Source organism: Lithobates pipiens, unplaced genomic scaffold (assembly GCF_037356315.1).
Source record: "Lithobates pipiens isolate NorthernLeopardFrog02 unplaced genomic scaffold, aLitPip1_a1.2 Scaffold_23, whole genome shotgun sequence".
NCBI classification, from domain to species: Eukaryota; Metazoa; Chordata; class Amphibia; order Anura; family Ranidae; genus Lithobates; species Lithobates pipiens.
Window position 1 is genome coordinate 58,350,248 of NW_027507785.1, and position 20,776 is coordinate 58,371,023.

Below are 20,776 nucleotides of genomic sequence, written 5' to 3' on the forward strand. Positions count from 1 at the left end.
ACTCCTCTGGCAGGGCTAGGCCTGGGATCCAACCAAACAACCCCCCTGCTTCAGGCTTTAGTCTATTTATGGCCTCTTCACCCACCTACTGGACACACCTCTACAGGAATTGGCTGGGTTCCCATAAATAATTAGGTTGCTCTCTTATTCTTCTTTCCAATCAATCCAGCAGCCTGTGAAAACACCCTGCAGACCAGAACAATCAACTCCTGCTCCACCGGTTACAGAGGAGCGGAACTAGATTTGCTTAACAACCTATACTGACTGGGACGGTGCTACATAAACAAATGGCTAGTTTACTGTTCTTTGAGGGGCCTGAGGGCGGCCTGTGGCCAGTGGGAGGAAAAAAACAATGACTTGGCAGTCCGTGGAAGTAAAAATATTTACATAGCGCCTGTGGTCAGTAGAAGGAGAAATTGTGCCCCATCATTGGTGTCAGTGGGAGGAATAGTGCCCCATCATTGGTGTCAGTAGGAATAGTGCCCGATCATTGGTGTCAGTAGGAATAGTGCCGATCATTGGTGTCAGTAGGAATAGTGCCCGATCATTGGTGTCAGTAGGAATAGTGCCCGATCATTGGTGTCAGTAGGAATAGTGCCCGATCATTGGTGTCAGTAGGAATAGTGCCCGGTCATTGATGTCAGTGGGAAGAATAGTTCTCCATCATTGGTATCGGGGAGGAATAGTGGCTGATCATTGGTGTCTGTGGGTGGAATTGTGCCCCATCATTGGTGTCAGTGGGAGGAATAGTGCTCCATCGTTGGTATCGGTGGAAGGAATAGTGCCCCATCATTGGTATCAGTGGGAGGAATAGTGCTCCATCATTGGTATCAGTGGGAGGAATAGTGCCCTATCATTGGTATCAGTGGGAGGAATAGTGCCCTATCATTGGTATCAGTGGGAGGAATAGTGCCCCATCATTGGTATCAGTGGGAGGAATAGTGCCTGATCATTGGTGTCAGTAGGAATAGTGCCCGATCATTGGTGTCAGTAGGAATAGTGCCCGATCATTGGTGTCAGTAGGAATAGTGCCCGATCATTGGTGTCAGTAGGAATAGTGCCCGATCATTGGTGTCAGTAGGAATAGTGCCCGATCATTGGTGTCAGTAGGAATAGTGTCCGGTCATTGATGTCAGTGTGAAGAATAGTTCTCCATCATTGGTATCGGGGAGGAATAGTGGCTGATCATTGGTGTTAGTGGGTGGAATAGTGCTCCATCATTGGTATCGGTGGAAGGAATAGTGCCCCATCATTGGTATCAGTGGGAGGAATAGTGCCCCATCATTGGTATCAGTGGCAGGAATAGTGCCCCATCATTGGTATCAGTGGGAGGAATAGTGCCCTATCATTGAGGTACATGGCACTGGAACAGCAGTGAACCCTGTTAGGAGGTCCAGACCATGAAACTAATTATATGGGGATTCAGCTGACAGGTGGTAGAAAGCAGATTGGTGCTCGTTAGACCGTCAATAACTAATGTAAAACTTCCTTCCTCCCAGGCAATCCTGGCATCAGTTGTCATCGTGAATTTGAAGGGTATCTTCAAGCAGTTCAGAGACATCCCCTTGCTATGGAGAACAAACAGAATTGACTTGGTAAAGCAATGTTCAACTAAGCAGATACTGTAGATTTTTTGAAGCTTCACAGACAAATGCATTTCTATGTGGAAGGCGATAAAAGGAGAGTTAAATGATAATCCACCCAAAAGTTAAATCTTGCAACCCTGGGGTCGTAAAGTCCACCACTGTCACCCACCTTATCTATCTAAACCCAAAGGCAAAATTTGTATTATATTGCAACATTTCTTTTCTCTTTTTATTTGTTACATTACATTTGTTCTGTGAGATTAAGGGCAAACTTAGGCAATTTTCTCTACAGGTCAAATGTTAGTCATTCAAAGAATATTGTGAATCGGGAGAATACTACATTATGGCCACTAGTTGGAGCTAACAAACATAGTAAATACAGTGCCTTGAAAAAGTATTCATACTCCTTGAAATTGACCACATTTTATCATGTTACAACCAAAACCATAAAAGTGGAAGGAAAATGATAAATAGTTTTACATTTTTTTTACAAATATGTGAAAAGTGTGGTGTGCATTTGTATTCAGCCCCCCCTCAGTCAATACTTTGTAGAACACCTTCTTGCCCATTCTTCTTTGCAAAATAGCTAAAGCTCTGTCAGATTGGATGGAGAGCGTCTGTGAACAGCAATTTTTAAAGTGGTTGTAAACCCATGGGGAAAAAAAAAAAGCAACCTGCAAGGCAAAGGCATAATGAGCTAGTATGCATAGCATACTAGCTCATTATAAATAACTTACCTGAGAACGAAGCCCCCGAAGCAGTCCCCCGTCTTCATGTCTGCTGCTGCCATGGATCCTGGAGTGACTTCCGGGTCTTGCTGCTCTGGCGCTGTGATTCGCCGGAGCAGTGATGACGTCACTCCCGCGCATGCGCACGGGATCTGACACTCGCGGCATATCGCCGCGATCTGCGGCCTGCCCAGTGCACCTGTGCGCCTCTGTCTACGGCGCATGCGCCGTAGACAGTGGTGGCTGTCTTTTTGTAAATATCTCCTAAACCATATAGGTTTAGGAGATATTTCTTGGACCTACAGGTAAGCCGTAATCTAGGCTTACCTGTAAGTCAAAGTGGTTTGTAAGGGTTTACAACCACTTTAAGTCCTGCCACAGATTTTCTATTGCATTCAGGTCTGGACTTTGACTGGGCCATTCTAACACATGAATATGCATTGTTCTAAACCATTCCATTGTAGCTCTGGCTTATGTTTAGGGTCGTTTGTCCTGCTGGAAGGTGAACCTCCACCCCAGTCTCAAGTCTTTTGCAGACTCTAACAGGTTTTCTTCTAAGATTGTCCTGTATTTATCTCCATCCATCTTTCCATCAACTCTGACCAGCTTCCCTGTCCCTGATGAAGAATAGCATCCCCACCACATGATGCTGCCACCACCATGTTTCACGGTGGGGATGGTGTGTTCAGGGTGATGTGCCGTGTTAGTTTTCTGCCACACATAGCATTTTGCTTTTAGGCCAAAAAGTTCAATTTTGGTCTCATCTGACCAGAGCTCCTTCTTCCACATGTTTGCTGTGTCCTCCACATGGCTTCTCACCAACTGCAAACAGGACTTCTTATGGCTTTCTTTCAACAATGTCTTTCTTCTTGCCTGTCTTCTATAAGGGCAGATTTGTGGAGAGACGACTAATAGTTGTCCTGTGGACAGATTCTCCCACCTGAGCTGTGGATCTCTGCAGCTCCTCCAGAGTTACCATGGACCTCTTGGCTCTTCTCTGATGAATGTTCTCCTTGCCCGGCCGGTCAGTTTAGGTGGACGGCCATGTCTTGGTAGGTTTGCAGTTGTGCCATACTCTTTCCATTTTCCGATGATGGATTGAACAGAGCTCTGTGAGACATTCAAAGCTTGGGATATTTTTTTTTAACCTAACCCTGCTTTATACTTCTCCACAACTTTATCCCTGACCTGTCTGGTGTGTTCCTTGGCCTTCATGACGCTGTTTGTTCTCTATGGTTCTTTAACAAACCTCTGAGGGCTTCACAGAACAGCTGTATTTATACTGAGATTAAATTACACACAGGTGGACTCTATTTACTATTTCGATGACTTCAGAAGGCAATTTATTCAACTAGATTTTAGTTAGGGGTATCAGAGTAAGCTCTGGTTCACATTGGAGCGATTTGGCATGCCGGCAATGTTACCATCTGAATCAGTGCGAAACGCTGCATTTGCAGCGCCGTGCCGATTCCCACAAGTAGTTTCTGTACTGCTTTTGGCGACTTCAGCATGCGATTTCCATAGACATCTGTGTAGGAACCCACACAGATGTTTCCAAAATCGTCCCCGAAGTCGGGACTGACATGTGGGAATGAAATTGTGGGAATTTAGCTGAACTCACACAATTTCATTCCCGCTGTCAGTGTGAACCTGGGCTAGAGGACTGAATACAAATGCACGCCACACTTTTCAGATATTTGTGAAAAATGTTTGAAAACCATTTATCATTTTCCTGCACCTTCACAATTATGTGCCACTTTGTGTTGGTCTATCACATAAAATCCCAATAAAATACATTTTACGTTTTTGGTTGTAACGTGACAAAATGTGGAAAATGTCAGGGGGTATGAATACTTTTTCAAGGCACTGTAAGTATTGCCTATGATCATCAGCAGCATCTACAGACCCAAATGTGGTATTTTCCTGAAAACCTGGAGAAAAAAAAACCTAAAAACATTGGATTTTGCACCTATTTGCACAGTACATGCAGTTTCACTGGCTCAATAGTGTAAATGACTGTTATTCCAAGGTTCTAAGGGGCTCAGGTCTGAAAGTTCTATAAATTATTGCTGTGATGGAATTCTGCAATCTGGTCTCTTTCAGGTGATCTGGTTGGTGACATTTGTGGCCACGATACTCCTGAATTTGGACCTGGGACTGGCGGTCTCTGTGGCCTTCTGTCTGCTGACTGTCATCTTTAGGACGCAGCTGTGAGTCTTGCGTTTTTTGACTTTTTTATTTTTTTAAACCGTATTTGAAAATGCAACACGGAGTAAATTTTTTTTGCCTTTTACAACTTTTTTTACTTTATGAAAACATAGTAAACAGAATTTAAGGATTTTCAACATTCTAGAATGTGACATTGGATGTTCTGGAATGCCGAAAATCCTTAAAGTCACACTAAACTGTTTATTCTTATTTTTTTTTTTTTATTATTGTGTTTATTAGGTTTTCATGAAGTAAGAAATACAATTATATAAATACAAAAACAACCTCCAAAAACATTATTAGAGGTTTTGCAGAACCTCCTGCCCTCCTCCGCAAACAAACACACACACACACACACACACACACACACACACACACACACACACACACACACACACACACCCTTCCTTCCTTCCTTCCATCCTTTATTCAAGTTTGTACTCTTAAAGCGTTCGTTACCCCCAACATTTCATATTCCTGCTGTACCATGTACTTGTATGAGAAAGTCTTCTGTTCTCTTGTATTGCTTCCTTTGTGTGAAATCCCCGGTGTTCCTGCCTGTCCCTCTGCTTTCCTATTAAAAACTGACCACACCAAGCAGGAGAACACACCGTGGTCAGTTCTCCAGCTGTGCTGGGAACTCGGGGTGCTTTCCTCTAGGGCGGAAACAAGGAATCGATTAATCGACAACTGATTATGAAATTGATTACTATTTTCATAATCGATTCGGCCAGTAACAAAATGGGGTTAAAGTTAATGAGTCTGATATTTACCAGATTGATCCTTAAATAGTATATCTCTCCTCTAATGTTATATACAGTATATCTCTCCTCTAATGGTATATACAGTATATCTCTCCTCTAATGGTATATACAGTATATCTCTCCTCTAATGGTATATACAGTACATCTCTCCTCTAATGGTATATACAGTATATCTCTCCTCTAATGGTATATACAGTACATCTCTCCTCTAATGGTATATACAGTATATCTCTCCTCTAATGGTATATACAGTACATCTCTCCTCTAATGGTATATACAGTACATCTCTCCTCTAATGGTATATACAGTATATCTCTCCTCTAATGGTATATACAGTATATCTCTCCTCTAATGGTATATACAGTATATCTCTCCTCTAATGGTATATACAGTATATCTCTCCTCTAATAGGATATACAATATATCTCTCCTCTAATTGTATATACAGTGTATTTCCTCTAATAGTATATGCAGTACATCTCTCCTCTAATAGTATATACCTTCTAATAATATATACAGTATATCTCTTCTAATAGTATATACAGTATATCCTCTAATAGTATATACAGTATATCTCTCATCTAATGGTATATACAGTATATATCTCTCCTCTAATATTATATATAGGTATATCTCCTCTAATAGTATATACAGTATATATCCTCTAATCGTATATACAGTATATCTCTTCTGTCTGTTATTCGCAGAGTGGATTCGATATTTTGCTCCCTAACCATATAGTTGGTTATTTATATTTGCCATAGCATTTAGAGATATTTAAGAATAAATAGCCTTTTTTTTTTTTTTAAACTTTAAAAATTAACTAAATTATACACCACACTTTTTTTTAAGGTTATTAACCTGATTAATTGATTAATCGAAACAATAATTGGCCATCTAATCGATTATGAAAATAATTGTTAGTTGCAGCCCTACTTTCTTCCAATGATCAGACTTGTCCTGACAAGCCCCCCCGCTGCACAGCCATTCACTGGGAAGATCAGTGTGCTGCTGCTTCCCCAACCCCCCCCCCCCTCGCTGTTAGGCAGCTGAGTACAGAGGGAATGTGATCACTTATTTAAAAAAAAAAGGTGTTTATAATGTATTTTTATATCTATACAAAAATGTTTTGCCTTTCATTTCTATTTGTAAACTGAATGGGTTGTTTTACAAGGTGATCATTTACAGTAACTTTAAGTAATGAATGTGTATAAATGATTTTGCAGAATAAAGCCGGTGTCCCATCATATAAGGTCCCCCATCAGATAGTGTCCGCTGTGTACTGCGCATGCGCAGTACACAGCAACACAGATTCCGAAAATAGCCGAGGATGAACGGCGCCTGCACCGTGAGTCCAGGTTCTATCCCCACCATCCAAGTGGACATAGAGTAGGAATAAAAAAGAGGCGAGCGCAGCGAGGCCGAGCCCGAAGCGTGGCGAGCGCAGCGAGGCCGAGCCCGAAGCTTGGCGAGCACAGCTCGCCCGCGAGGGGCCGTGTAATTTTCACAATCCTATGTCCGCTTGGATGGTGGCACTACCACCTCCACTCACGGCACAGGCGCCGTTCAGCTTCGGAGATTTTCCAAAGCTTCTTCTTCTTCTTCTTTGGACACTATATGATGGCAGGACACTATCTGCCATAACACCGGCTACACACTAGTACATTTTGAAAATGTTTGCTTCAAGAATGTTTGTTCAATTTTCTAATCATTGGTGGGGTCAAATCCACTTTCGTTTTCTACCACAGTGATGAGATGATTCGAAGGGTCAGGATGGAATTACATTCATTTTAATATCGAATATTAAAAGCAAGCAAGATTTGTGAACGGCATTTGTCCAATAATCAAATGTACAAAGAATTTTTGAACAAGAGTTCAGCTTAAGGACATCAGTTAGCGTCACTTAAATTCAAATTAGTTTTGGTAGCGTACCGCAGCGTACCATGGGGTGGTTTCGGAAGCATTCACGACTCTTGCCTTGCCGCATTTCATGACACAATGGTGATCGGAGTTGAAATGGACATGGCGTAGTACCTTGCTTGTCTCCAGCAGACCCTCTGTAGAGCAAAGCTTAGAATGGTTTCCATAGATTGCAATGAATTGAGTCACCTCGTGGTTTTAGCACATCTTCAGTGTTTTGCTGAAATTCACGAGTATCTCACTATGTCTTGTCTCTCAAACAGGCTTTGCTTTTTATTTGACAACTATTCTTTAAATCCCTAATTAGCAGACATAAACACAATTCAGGTTTGTCATCTTTTGCTTGGAGGAACATTTCATATAGCTCTGTCTCTCACGTTGAATGACATTTGAGTATAATTAAGCTGTAAGCTGTTTCCTGGTTTATGTTTTGGATCAACTTCTTTGTCTGTTCTCCTTCCCCCACAGACCTCATTACTCCGTTCTTGGGCAAGTTTCCAGTACACATGTTTACAGGGACGTGGCTCAGTACCAACAGGTGAGAGTCAATAACACTGTTTGGTAATGCATATTATATAGTTTAGTATTTCCCATTGGAACCCAATGGATGAAGTGCTTTCAACGGAAAGCAAAAGGGGCATACATTAGTGTATAGGTCACTAAATGGTGGACCGTGGTCTGGAATAGGACCATGTGACAGTCCTGTCCGGACCGCGGACTTGCCACTGCCATTTCTGTGTGTCCTGTCCTAGGCCTCCTACCTGGCCACCAATGTCATTCTCACAACTCCCGTCCCCGCCAACTGTGAGGGTGACATAGGTGGCCAGGCTGGATGCCCGACAGAGGACATCCCAGGATTATTAGTGCCTCTGCCCTGCCAAAGCTACCATAGGACTATGCAGGATAGGATTGCTCTAAAAGGGGCACTGTGTTGTATAATAAAGGGGCACTGTGTTGTGTTTAGGGGCACTGTGTTGTATAATAAAGGGGCACTGTGTTGTATAATAAAGGGGCACTGTGTTGTATAATAAAGGGGGACTGTGTAATAAAGGGGCACTGCAATGTGAAGGGGAACTGAGGACACTGGGACTGCTTTTAAAGGGGGGACTGTGATGTTAAGGGGCAATGAGATGTATAGGGGGTAGTGATGTGAAGGGGAACTGTGGGCACTGTGGCACTGCTTTTAAAGAGAGGACTGTGATGTAAAGGGCACTATGATGTGAAAGGTATGCTGATGGCGATGATGTATGGGGGGGATTGTGATGTGGTATAGCACTTGAAATGGATAAGAACTATAAATTAGTTCTTGGTTATCTGCTGCTATTCCTAATTAAAAGGTATAAATGTGCATGCACATTAGAAGTAAACACTCTCTGAGACATGTTCAGCTCGGCTACTTCTAAATACTGATTTATTGGTGGGCGGTGTTTATATTTTATACAGAAAGATACGTCATTACTATGTCAGTCTAATTGGTACATCTCATTGGTTACAATACAAGAGAAATGAAGAAACTTGATGCTTGAAGTTTGGTTGAAACTGGTTCTGTTATCTCAAATGAATTCTTCTAACGCGGGGGATGTGGGGGGTAGACGCCATCTTGGCTCCGAACATAAAGTCAATCTGTATACTACATAATAAGTAAGGAACATGTATACACATAAGCAAATAGACATTTTCTGATTATCATTATGTACATTGGATTCCTTAACAGTCCCCCCTAAAATGGCTATTTTCTTCTGTCCCTCATCTAAAGGTCCTACTCACCTGGCCCATTCTCCTCAGCAACTCTTTTTAGGCTGTATATAGAGTTGGGCAGCAACTAGTTCACTACCCCCCTCGATACAGCTGGAGAAGGGCAATCAGGTGCTATCTACCCCTATAACCCTAGAGGATTGTGAGATTTTGGACAGGGAGTGACTGTAGAGGAGTGAAGGGTTTGTCATTCTCCATCATAAGAGGGTCCTCTTCTTCTTGGTGGAGAGATGTAGGTGGGCTGTTTTCTACAGCCTTGCTCATTAACTTCTTTACGAAAGGTAGAATACAGCATTCAATCAGGGCTAAAAGAACCAGGATTATTAGTACCGTTACCCCTATCTGGGCGAGCACCTTCTGCCACCCACTCATCCAGCTAAAATATTGATCCCATGGGTCTGTAATACCGGAGTTCTTCTTCAACTCCAATGACAAATCTTCTAATTTCTTTATAGCTAAAGTTATTTTACCATTTGGGCCGGTATTATCAGGAATGTAGGTGCAACAGGTCCCCGTTTTTTCTATCATTTTACAGACACCTCCTTTCTCAGCTAACACCATGTCCAAGGCCATCCGGTTCTGGAATGTCATGTAGGAAGTGGGGGGTAACTGGCCAGCAATTCCCTGGCTTTGAATTCATCAGGGACCCCCCTTGGGACCCCTATAGCATCTATGTACACATGAGGGTCAAAGCTTCCGGAGAGAGCTGCTTGCTTCCTCCTCTGACTGTGTGCTGGGTCAGTGTATGTATCAGGGGTATCTTCTGCTAGGATATGGAGGGGCGTAATCACCTTTTCAAGGGCACATTCACCGGTCCAGATACCCTCTAATCTGGTCCTATGTTCCAACCCACTGTCCCTCCCAGGAACCACAATTCTGGCCCCAGTAACTGTCTGTAAAACACACATGTATATCCTTACCATCAGGGATGTCACTGTACCAATGGCATTGCCATGAAAGAGTCAAACAGACAAGGTACTATGTCACAGTAATCAAAGGTAAAGGTGGTCACATGTGTACCTGAAGAGTTGTACCAAAATGTAATTATGTTATAATTTTTTGTGATGACCACCTCCTGGGCCTCCCCTCTAGACCAAACAGAAAAAGGATATGCAGCATGGTCGTCATGAAGTGGGCGGGATCTTGTCCTCGGGGGGGGAAAAATTTTTTGCAGTGGGAAGCGTGTATTCAGGTATTCTTCCCGGCCAATTCCACTGAGGTGGCTGTGGTCAGCAAAACTTGGAATGGACCATCATATCTGGGTTCAAGAGAATGTTTTCTCACAAATTTCTTTACCAGCCCCCAATCTCCAGGCAGTAGTTGGTGTATTCCTGTATCTAATTCAGGATCTGGAATGGAAGAAAACACCTGGACATGCATTTGGGTTAATTCTCGTGATAATGCGGTTACATAATTAGTCAACACATCAGATTGCAACTGAAACTGTTGTGGAAAGTGACAGCCAAGTCTGGGGGCTGAACCAAACTAAATTTTATAAGGAGATAGGGCATATTTCCCCCGGGGTGTGTGTCTGACACTGAACAGGGCAATGGGCAAACTGTCTGGCCGACTTATGTTAGTCTTTTGGGCCATCTTTAACATCCTGTTTTTCTAGTGTCCCTTTCATCCTTTCTACCTTCCCGCTACTTTGAGGGTGGTAAGGGGTGTGTAGAGCCAACTGAACCCCCAGTGCTGCCCTAATCTTTTGTAAGGGTTACTGTGAAGGCTGGGCCTGATCGCTCTCTATCACCTCTGGGACCTCAAATCTACATACTATCTCACTCAGTAGTTCCTTAGCTGTGGTCCTGGCAGTCATGTCCACCTCCACTAGGGGGCGTATTCGAATCTGTCACTCCTTTGACATTTGGGAGTGATCAATTTGTATCCTCTGGAAGGGGTATAGAGCTTTTGCCAGGTGCTTCTTCTGTGCCTTTTCTGTACATTCTGGGTTACATTTGTTGCAGATAGTGCATGATCTGCAGAAGTTGTTGGTCAATGAAGTAACTGATAAGTTCATAAGAGTCTTTGTCAAGTGGGCAGTTCCATTTCCCCATTGCACCATGGCTGGGTACATACTCCTGGGTAGACAAGGCTTCTTGCTGCACTCGAATAGTCCATCTCTGAGAGTTCCTCCTCTCCGTTTTCCAGCTTTCCTTCTCATCCAGACTTGCTACTTCCTGTAATTATTTCAGATAAACTCTGTCCACTGGGAGAGTCTGTAGGGTAAGCATGGAGTGGGCTTCTTCTACCACCCTGCTGTCCACTTCCCGTGGAACACTGGCTGTCTGTTTGGCAGCTGAATCGGCTAGATTGCCTCGAGCTTCCTTCGAGTTGAGTTTGTCGTGTGCTTTACTTTTAGAATAGTCACTTGGGTTGGGAGAAGCAGGGCGTCCATCAAGTCCTTGATGGCTGAGCTGTGTTTCACAGGTGTTCCTGCAGCCATCAGGAACCCTCTGTCCTTCCAGATAACACCAAAATCATGGGCAACGCTGAAAGCATATCTTGAGTCCGTATGAATGTTGGCTCTTTTTCCCTCTGCCAATTTACATGCTGTAGTAAGTGCTTGCAGCTCTGCCACCTGTGCAGACATCACCGGCGGTAAGGTTTCAGTTTGGAGAACCGAGTTTTCAGTGGTGACCTGGATCCTGCAGGGGTATTTCACTCACGGTGGGGAGATGGAGATGCGTGGTTTCCAGCCGCATTCGTTCAATGCAGTTATAGGGTGATAAGTCAAGACTCGACTCCTCCTCCTTACCCCCCTCGAGAAGTGGAAGTAGGGTGGTAGGTTTCGGTGTTTGACAACGTAAGAGTAATGCTGTCTAGAAGGTAGAAACACAGGAGTCTCAAGTGTCTGGCAATGGACAGATGTTTCGGCTGGATCTTGGTGGAGTATGGGAGCAATGTCATGGGAGCAAGCAGAACGAGGCAGAGTCCGAGAGCCAAGTCCAAAGTTTTGTCAAACAAGGCTTGTGCAGCAAAGACAGCTCGCAGACACGATGGGCCTCCTCTTGCTATCACATCCAGCCGACAGGAATAATATCCTATAGGGCGTAGGCAGATGCCGTGTGATTGGGCGAGTACACCTGTAGCATGTCCCAGATGTTCGGATACAAAGGGCTTGAACGTTTTGTCGTAGTCTGGGAGCCCTAGCGCCAGAGATGGTGTGCTTGAAGGCCTCAAAGTTGGATATTGCTTCAGGAAACATCTGGAAGGGGTCTGCTTTCAGGGCATCATACAAAGCTTGCATCAGTAGGGAGCCTTCTGGAATCCATGCTCTGCAATACGAAATTAGTCCAAGGAAGGAATGAAGGGGCTTCTGGCCTTGTGGCAGTGGGATGTCAGAGATTGCTTTCACCCTGTCTTCAGTGAGGTGTCTTGTCCCAAACTAGCTTGGAGAGTTCTGTGCCCCTTTTTGGCATAACTGTCTGGGTACGTTGCTGCTTCTTTTCGTGGGAGAAGGCAAAGAGGTACCTGCAGGAAGGATGCAGGGTTACACTGTAGAATGCATTTGCCAGGTCCACCACAGTGAAGTACTCAGCCATTGGAGGTACAGCTGATAATAAGGTATGTGGATTTGGCACAATTGGGGTGTCCAACACTGTGACTTCGTTAATTGCTCGCAGATCCTGCACCATCCTGTATCTGTCAGGTTCTCCCTTAGGTGTTTTCTTCTTGACAGGAAAAAGAGGTGTATTACATGGTGAGGTACAGGGGATCAAGGCCCCATTCTGGACCAAGGCAGCTACATGTTTTGAGATAGCTTCTGATTGAGCCAACTTAAGTGGGTATTGTGGTTTCCGGGCAATGATGCGCCCTCTTTGAGCTTGACTGAAACTGGTGGCACTTTTAAGTGACCAATGTCTTCCGGGCCTGTGGACCATAGACACGCAGGAATTCTGTCAAGTACTTCTTTTGGTATTGAACTTGGAGTTATTGCTTCATGAAGTGTCATCAGGAGAGGCAGAGAATACAAAGCAGATGAGTCTTCCAAGGATAGGGGAGTATGTAACTTCACCCCCCCCCCCATAGGTGTGAAAATGATTGACGCCTGTAGTCTGGACAGCACATCAGCTCCTTGTAGATTCAAGGGACATGTAGAGGACACCACAAATCAGGTAAGCAAATCAGGAAATGTCCCCACTTGGAGAGGCTCAGTGAGTGGACTGGAGCGGGGCACCCCATCCACTCCCACGCAGGAAACATCAATAGTGGAAAGGAAAGAATTATCAGGCAGGTCCTCAGCCCTCAACACACTCCTGGCTGCACTCATGTCAATGAGAAAAGTGGTAGGTTTTCCTTGTATAGGTAACGTGACCTTTGCTAGGGGTCCCCCAGTCTCATTTGAGGACACTGTCATAAGGGGTGACACGGGTTTTCTCATTTCCTAGCATGAGTTGGGGCGTGGTGGTGGAGATTCATGTCCACGTTGCACTTCGCGGGGATCCCTGTCTTGTCTCAGATGTCTTGGGGCTCTGCGTACTCTTCTGATGTGACCCCGCTTCCCACAGTTGTAACAGATGATCTTTTCCCTGGTATTGGGCAGTGGTGGTGGACAAGTGTAGGCAGGATCTTCGTCTTGTGTTACCATGAGGGGCGTTGGTTTTTTTTCCTTTTTGGTTTTCTATCCCTCTGGCCACCAACAGTAAATTGGACATTTTCATTGAGCGATATTCAGGGCGGGCCACCATCAGGCTTTTTCTGATATCCTCTCTGAGTCCTGAGACAAAAGCAGATGATAACACGTGTGTGTGTGTCTTTTCATAGAGGGAGAAGCCCAGATGTTCAAAGGCCTGTATGAGTCTAGCATGATACTTCTCCACAGACTCCCCTTTATCTTGGGCAATATCTTGGATTGTGGTGGTCTGATCTGCCAATTTCTCCTTTGCCCAGTCGCGGAGTTGTGCACAGAACTCCAAGCCTGAGGTATAAGAACTGGCACTTGCCAGGCAGGCATCATAGTAGGGCCGCCTGCATAACTGGCCAAAAGACATGTCCTGCTTTAATTTGGCATAGGCTGATCAAGTCTCTCCAGGCAGCTGAGTAAGCTTCTTGTATCTGCACTATCCTGCGGTAGAAGAGCATTGGCTGTTTCTCTGGGTCAGGCAGACTTGTCACTAAGGTTGCTGCTTGTGATGGGGTAAAAGCGACATACATCACCAGTGCCCCTTCTGGTAACCGAGACTGGTGTTGAGGTGGGGGGGCTGAGAATGGGCACTGTTTCTCATGGTTGTCAGCATATGTTTGAGATCCTCTCGGAACTGTGAATCCGGAGCCGGATTAGGGGTTAAGACAGCAGGTGGCCTTGCTGCCTGTTGTTGGCCTTCCCACTCGCACGCTTCTTCATCATTAACATATCCGGCCTGTGAAGGTAGTGCTTCCATATTAGGGAAGACAGGTGTGTGGTAGGAACCATCCTGGTTTAAATGGGAAGAACTGGTTATATGCCACGGCTGGGCCTATTGGGTGTACCAAGATGGCCGCCAGCAGTAAGTGCACTGGGCTGTGCTTGAAGCGAGGGCTTGGGTGTACCAAGATGGCCGCCTGGGAGTGGTCACAGTGGGTTATGCTCGGGTTGGGGTGGTGAGAAGGGAGTGGGCGTTAGTTGTCCCTCTCCTCCTTCGTTCCATTTTTTGTATATGGGGGCGGTACAGCCACATGATTATTAACTCTGTGATTCACATACATAGTACAATTTGCATCTTTCTTGATTTCCTCTTCTATCCAACCTTCTTTGTGCAATGACCTTGCCGTCCTGTACCATGCTTCTGCCACATCCAATAAGCCGTTATCACACAGACTCTACTTTTTCTTCTTATCAGCACATGCCATTCCTCTGCTTCTTGCAACATCTTCTCTCTTCTTCTAATATCACATTCTAGCATTCCCTTCTCTCTCTCCTTCTCTCTCTCTCTCTCTCTCTCTCTCTCTCTCTCTCTCTCTCTTTTTCAGTGGATGGCTTAAGAGGAGAATACAGGCAACAAAGTGGTTAATACTCCTCTGACTGCTGTCTTATCAAAGAATTCCTAGGGTGGGGGCTCGCATCCCTGCGAGAGATCTGTCTCCTCGCACACTCCTGACTGTTCCAGGGTCAAAACTAGCACGTCAGAGGTGGTGTGGAGCAGTGGCTTATGGCCCAACTGATCCTTCAGGTAGCCACTTTCTCTCACTGTCACCCTCTTCGTGTATATCAAACAGTAATGGACAAATACACACACAGGACATGACACCTGACACTCTTTGAACTGCAAAGATAGCTCTCGGGAAAAGCTCACCTGAGTCACAAGACTGCCAAATTCCAGCTAGCCTTCTTTCAAACTGCCCTCATTCACAGTTTGAGCTAAACCCTCAGGACAGCTTTCCCGAGCAGAACATTCATAGACGTTTCGCAAGACTGCCACATCCGCAAGTCTTCTTTCAAACTGCCCTAATTCACAGTTTGAGATTAACCCTCAGAGGTCCTACACAGCCAACCTCGAGTAACCCCGTCTATAAATGCCTGCAGAATTCCACCCCACCACCAGAGATACAATCTAGAGGTGAGGATGGACACACGCCTGCAGCTGCACTTTCAGTCTGCTAAATTTGCAGCTCTTCAGAATGACAGACACTGAACAGATAATAGTCAGCAGAAAACCATTAGCAGGTTCGTTAAAACGGCTTCAGGCGAGAAATAAGTTACCTGCCTCTTTGAACAATCGAAAGGAGCCAACAAGACCAAATCAACCAGCCAAATCAGAGAGGTCGTACAAATGGTAAGGATAAATATGCTTACCGTACTGTTAGGGCTGCGCGCTTAACCCCCTTCTCTGATCTGGCCAGCCTTTCAGTCCTGGAATGTGGTCTCCCTTCGATTGTGGCCTGAAAGCCCCCACACACGGGCGCCAGTTGAAATGGATAAGAACTATAAATTAGTTCTTGGTTATCTGCTGCTATTCCTAATTAAAAGGTATAAATGTGCATGCACATTAGAAGTAAACACTCTCTGAGACATGTTCAGCTCGGCTACTTCTAAATACTGATTTATTGGTGGGCGGTGTTTATATTTTATACAGAAAGATACGTCATTACTATGTCAGTCTAATTGGTACATCTCATTGGTTACAATACAAGAGAAATGAAGAAACTTGATGCTTGAAGTTTGGTTGAAACTGGTTCTGTTATCTCAAATGAATTCTTCTAACGCGGGGGATGTGGGGGGTAGACGCCATCTTGGCTCCGAACATAAAGTCAATCTGTATACTACATAATAAGTAAGGAACATGTATACACATAAGCAAATAGACATTTTCTGATTATCATTATGTACATTGGATTCCTTAACACACTAATGAGATTCGGTCCTTTTGCCATGTTGACCTCCGTAAATTTTAATTCGAGACCCCTGCATTAGTGTATAGCACTAATGGACATGGACAGCCACTAGAAGGTGTCATGCACATGAAATATATTCATAAATCTATGCAAAAATTATTATGTTCACATTTGAAATTTACATCACAAAATTTCTTACTGATGGGATATACTGTATATATGTAATTGTGTTATGTTATTAGACCTGTTGCGGTTTGTTTCTTTCCGAATCAAAATTCACACGCGTTTTTCGATATTCACAATAGGAACAAATTTAAATGAATTTGAAATAAATTATAACGAAATTTGGTTCGAATTTCAAATTTAATTGAATTCAAAGACTAATTTGAAAACAAATTTGAAATGTAAACCTATTGCTCATTTCCCTCAAAAAGAACTGATGCTGTTTTGAAGCTAAAGCGTATTCAACTATTGATTTTGGTTTAAGATTTTTCTTCTGTTCGCTCAATCTGCATTTTTTAAATTGAGAAAAATAAACAAGCAATATTATATATTTTTGAAAGCATTCCTAAGCCGGCCATAGACGGAATGATTTTCTTTCCTGCAATCACAGGTTGCAGGGAAAAAAAAATAGCTTGATTTGCCCATGAACACTGGCAGTTCCATTTAAATTTGATTTGAATATGGATACAAATTTTATACATATATATGTATGTATATATATATATATGTATATGTATATGTATATGTGTGTGTGTTTGTGTGTGTGTATGTATGTATATAATTTATATATATTGTGTGTGTATGTGTGTGTGTGTGTGTATGTATGTATGTATGTATGTATGTATGTATATATATATATATATATATATATATATATATATATATATATATATATATATATATATATATATATATATATATATATATATATATATATATATATATATATATATATATAATGTATATGTATTATATTTTATATCGAAAACAGAAAAAACAAATAAAAAAACTAAATGAATTCCGAAAACGAATCATTCTAACATAGCAAATATAAATAAACAAAATGTTTAACATAAAGCAGAACTTCACCCACAAGGGAAATTATGCTTGTTTGCATCCCCTCCCAACTGACTCGGGTGAGGACATCGCTGGATCCATGGACAGGTAAGTGTCCTTATATTAAAAGTCAGCAGCAACAGGATTTGTATCTGTTGACTTTCAATTTTTTGGGGGGAGCCTGGAGTTCTTCTTTAATGAGTCTATCTGAAATTAAACAAATGTTTTTGTTCTGCACATGTCTAGTGTGTGTGTGTGTGTGTGTGTGTGTGTGTGTATGTATATGTATGTGTATATATATTATTGGTGTGTGTGTGTGTGTGTGTGTATATATATTTATATTATAAAATACATTTTACAACACTCTCATTAATACCTTCCAGGTCCAGGAAATCGAGGGTATTAAGATCTTCAGATCTTCCTCCACAATTTACTTCGCTAATGCGGATTTATATGCAAATGCCGTTAAAAAGATGGTATGTTTAAAAGAGAAGTATGGAGTTTTTTTTTTTTTTTGCAGAATCTTACTTACCTGGGTGGATGCAACATCGGTCCACAGCCGGCTCTAACACTGACTACCGATCGATCAGACACTGCCGATCACTCGGTTCAGTCACCGCTCTCTGCTCCCCCCCTCGCTCACTGGAGTGTTGGACTGTGGATGGGGCGGGAGCCGCAGCGGCCAGCTCAGGCATGTGGTGGTCACAATCTTGCCTGAGCCTGGACCGGCTCTGTGATATCAGCCGGCAGCGGGCTTCAGCCCACTCTCAGCTGAAACCTGGTCACAGGAGTGCAGAACGAACTGCACTCCTGTGATCCACAGGAGAAGTACAGCCAAGAGAGCTTTCTCTGTACTTCCCCTTTTTTTAATGCTGAAATTTTATCTACCTACATTTTTTCCTTCTCTAGTTCCTCTCTCTCCCTTTATCATGGTAATTTTTTTAAAAACTTTTTTCCATTTTTATTCCATACCTTAAAGTGGTTGTAAACTCTCCCCCCACAACTTCGTCCCATGTAAATCAGCATAAAAAAAAAACCTGAATGAACACTGCTTGTACATATCTCCTTACTTGCTTAGTATTGTTGTAATCCTTTTTGTTCTTTAGAATGACGTCACTGAGCATGCCCAGATCTCCCCTGATTTACGGCACATTCTCTATGTGCTCGTCTATCTGTTATCAGGACTTCCTATGGCACACCACTGATATCCCAGGAGGCTGCAGAATCATTCAGAGCTTCCTCCTACACACCATGTGACCATGTGACATCACATGCAGTATAAACCTGGCCATTACTGCAGTCTTATCAGTTGAAGCAGATGAGACAGATAAGGCTGACAAAGGCAAACATTAGACAATCGGCACAAGTAAATACTATGAAATAAAACACAAGTCGGCTATGAACAGGGAAGCAGGGTTGCCATAGAAATGTTGGATTGAGAAGGAGGCTTGGTTAACAGTACAGGAAGTGCTCAATGTAAGGGCGGAAATACACTCCACTGTGGACTCAGAAAACAATACTTAAGATGGCGCTGCCTAACCCCTGGAAAAACGTTTTTTAAAGTTTCTTTAAACAGTAAGTAATATGCGATTTGGGCTGAATTACAGCGGCTATAGTCTGATAATTACTTATTATAATGGACTGAAAAGAAGCATCAGAGTGGGAGAGTTTATTTCCTCTTTAAAGGATTAGTTCACCTTCACCTAAAAACTTCCTATGGTGGTAAGGGGCACCTGTAGATAAAAACAAATTGTGCAGTTTTGACCAAAGTTGGATAATGGACTTGCTATAGGTGTAGGACATTTGCGTACCTCTGAAGCATGACTGAAAAGCTCCCAGATATGGCGTCATCCCATCCTGCCTTGTTGCTTGGATGATGAGGAATTTCAAGCTGTTATTGCTCCCCACCATCGCTGGAGCGAGCTCTCAAACCCCCGCCTATGTGTGGTATACTATCTCCCATATCACAGCATTGCTGAGCCTAGAGCTACTGTGACGGGGGGAGAGAGCTTGTCTGCGAGGAAGTTTAAATAGGCTGGAAGCATCTTGGCAACATCTTTGCAACAAGGCAGGTCAGCAAGATGCCATCTCTGGGAGTTTTTTGGCCAGGCTTCAGGAGATATGTAAAGGGCCTACAGACATAGCAAGAGCATTATTCAACATTGGTCAAAACCGCACCGTTATTTTTTTTATCTACATGCACCACTTACCCGCATGAGCAGTTTTTTGGTAAAAGTGAACTAACCCTTTAGTTTAGACTCCGCAATCGTCACTGGGTCTCTGTGCTTCTCTCTTTCTCCATTTATGGTGCTCTGATCTCATGGTGCAAACCTATCCAACCAGTTCAAAACAATTGGATTATTTTTATCATGCCAAAAGTTCAAACTCCAGTAGGGTACCATCGATGGCGAGTTTTCCATCTCTATCCAGAGTGCACACCCCCAAAGGATTGATCTGACGTTCTCTGAATTTGTTATTTTTTGGTGTGATGTATTTCTCTCTGCTTCGTTATAACTAGATCTTTATTTGCAGAGTGGAATTGAAGTGGATAAACTTATTGAATTGAAGAAAAAAGCCAATAAAAAGGAAGCTCAGCTAAAGAAAAAGGCTGAAACACAGGCCAAGAAGGAATTGAAACGAAGGAAAGGAGAGATGGTGCAGGACAAAGTAAGCTGGTCCAAGAATTTAATATATTGCAGCTTAACAATCATTAAATATGGTGGCTGCTTTAGTTTTCTTTTCTTAGTGGTTGTAAACCCAGGCCTTAGGTGATACACAGAAACAAAAGAAATCCTCCTACTTAAATTGGTTGTAAACCCTTACAAACCACTTTGACCTACAGGTAAGCCTAGATTTAAGGCTTACCTGTAGGTCCAAGAAATATCTCCTAAACCTATACGGTTTAGGAGATATTTACCTGAAGACAGCCACCGCAGTCTACAGCGCATGCGCCGTAGACAGCGGCACGCAGGCACACTGGGTAAGCCGCAGATTGCGGCGATATGCCGCGAGTGTCGGCTCCCGTGCGCATGCGCAGGAGTGACGTCATCGCTGCTCTGGCAAATCACAGCGCCGGAGCAGCGAGACCCACCAAGAAGATGGATACTCAGAACTACAGGGGACATCGGTGACATCGCTGGCTCCTGTGTCAGGTAAGCGACACATAATGGACTACTATGCAATGCATAGTAGTCCATTATGCTTTACCTTTGCAGGGAATCAAAGAGGAAGTAAACCCATCAGGGTTTACTTCATCTTTAAGTTGTATCTGTTTATCTGAATCTTCAAAGTGGGAATTTATACAGCTTGTCTGGGCTTTCAGAAAGCAGGGGGCAGGGAGCTGACGTTCCACCCAGTGAGGGGAACTGTAAGAGCTGATTGGAGGGAAAGGACACACCCCCCTTCACACATTAACAGGGCTAAGACTTTCAATCACAGGCTGCGT

The 20,776-nt window shown here is 43.4% G+C and overlaps 1 protein-coding gene across 2 annotated transcripts in view; it reads left to right on the forward strand.

Moving 5' to 3' along the window:
* The window catches only part of LOC143927560 (solute carrier family 26 member 6-like), an 82,834-nt gene that overhangs the window by 51,470 nt on the left and 10,588 nt on the right, over positions 1-20,776 (forward strand). For both annotated transcript variants that reach the window (XM_077451693.1, XM_077451694.1), the window contains exons 12-16: positions 1,500-1,595; positions 4,418-4,524; positions 7,675-7,744; positions 17,715-17,807; positions 19,864-19,998. In XM_077451693.1, the coding sequence (XP_077307819.1) occupies positions 1,500-1,595; positions 4,418-4,524; positions 7,675-7,744; positions 17,715-17,807; positions 19,864-19,998 (501 nt within the window). The remainder of the gene's footprint in view (positions 1-1,499; positions 1,596-4,417; positions 4,525-7,674; positions 7,745-17,714; positions 17,808-19,863; positions 19,999-20,776) is intronic.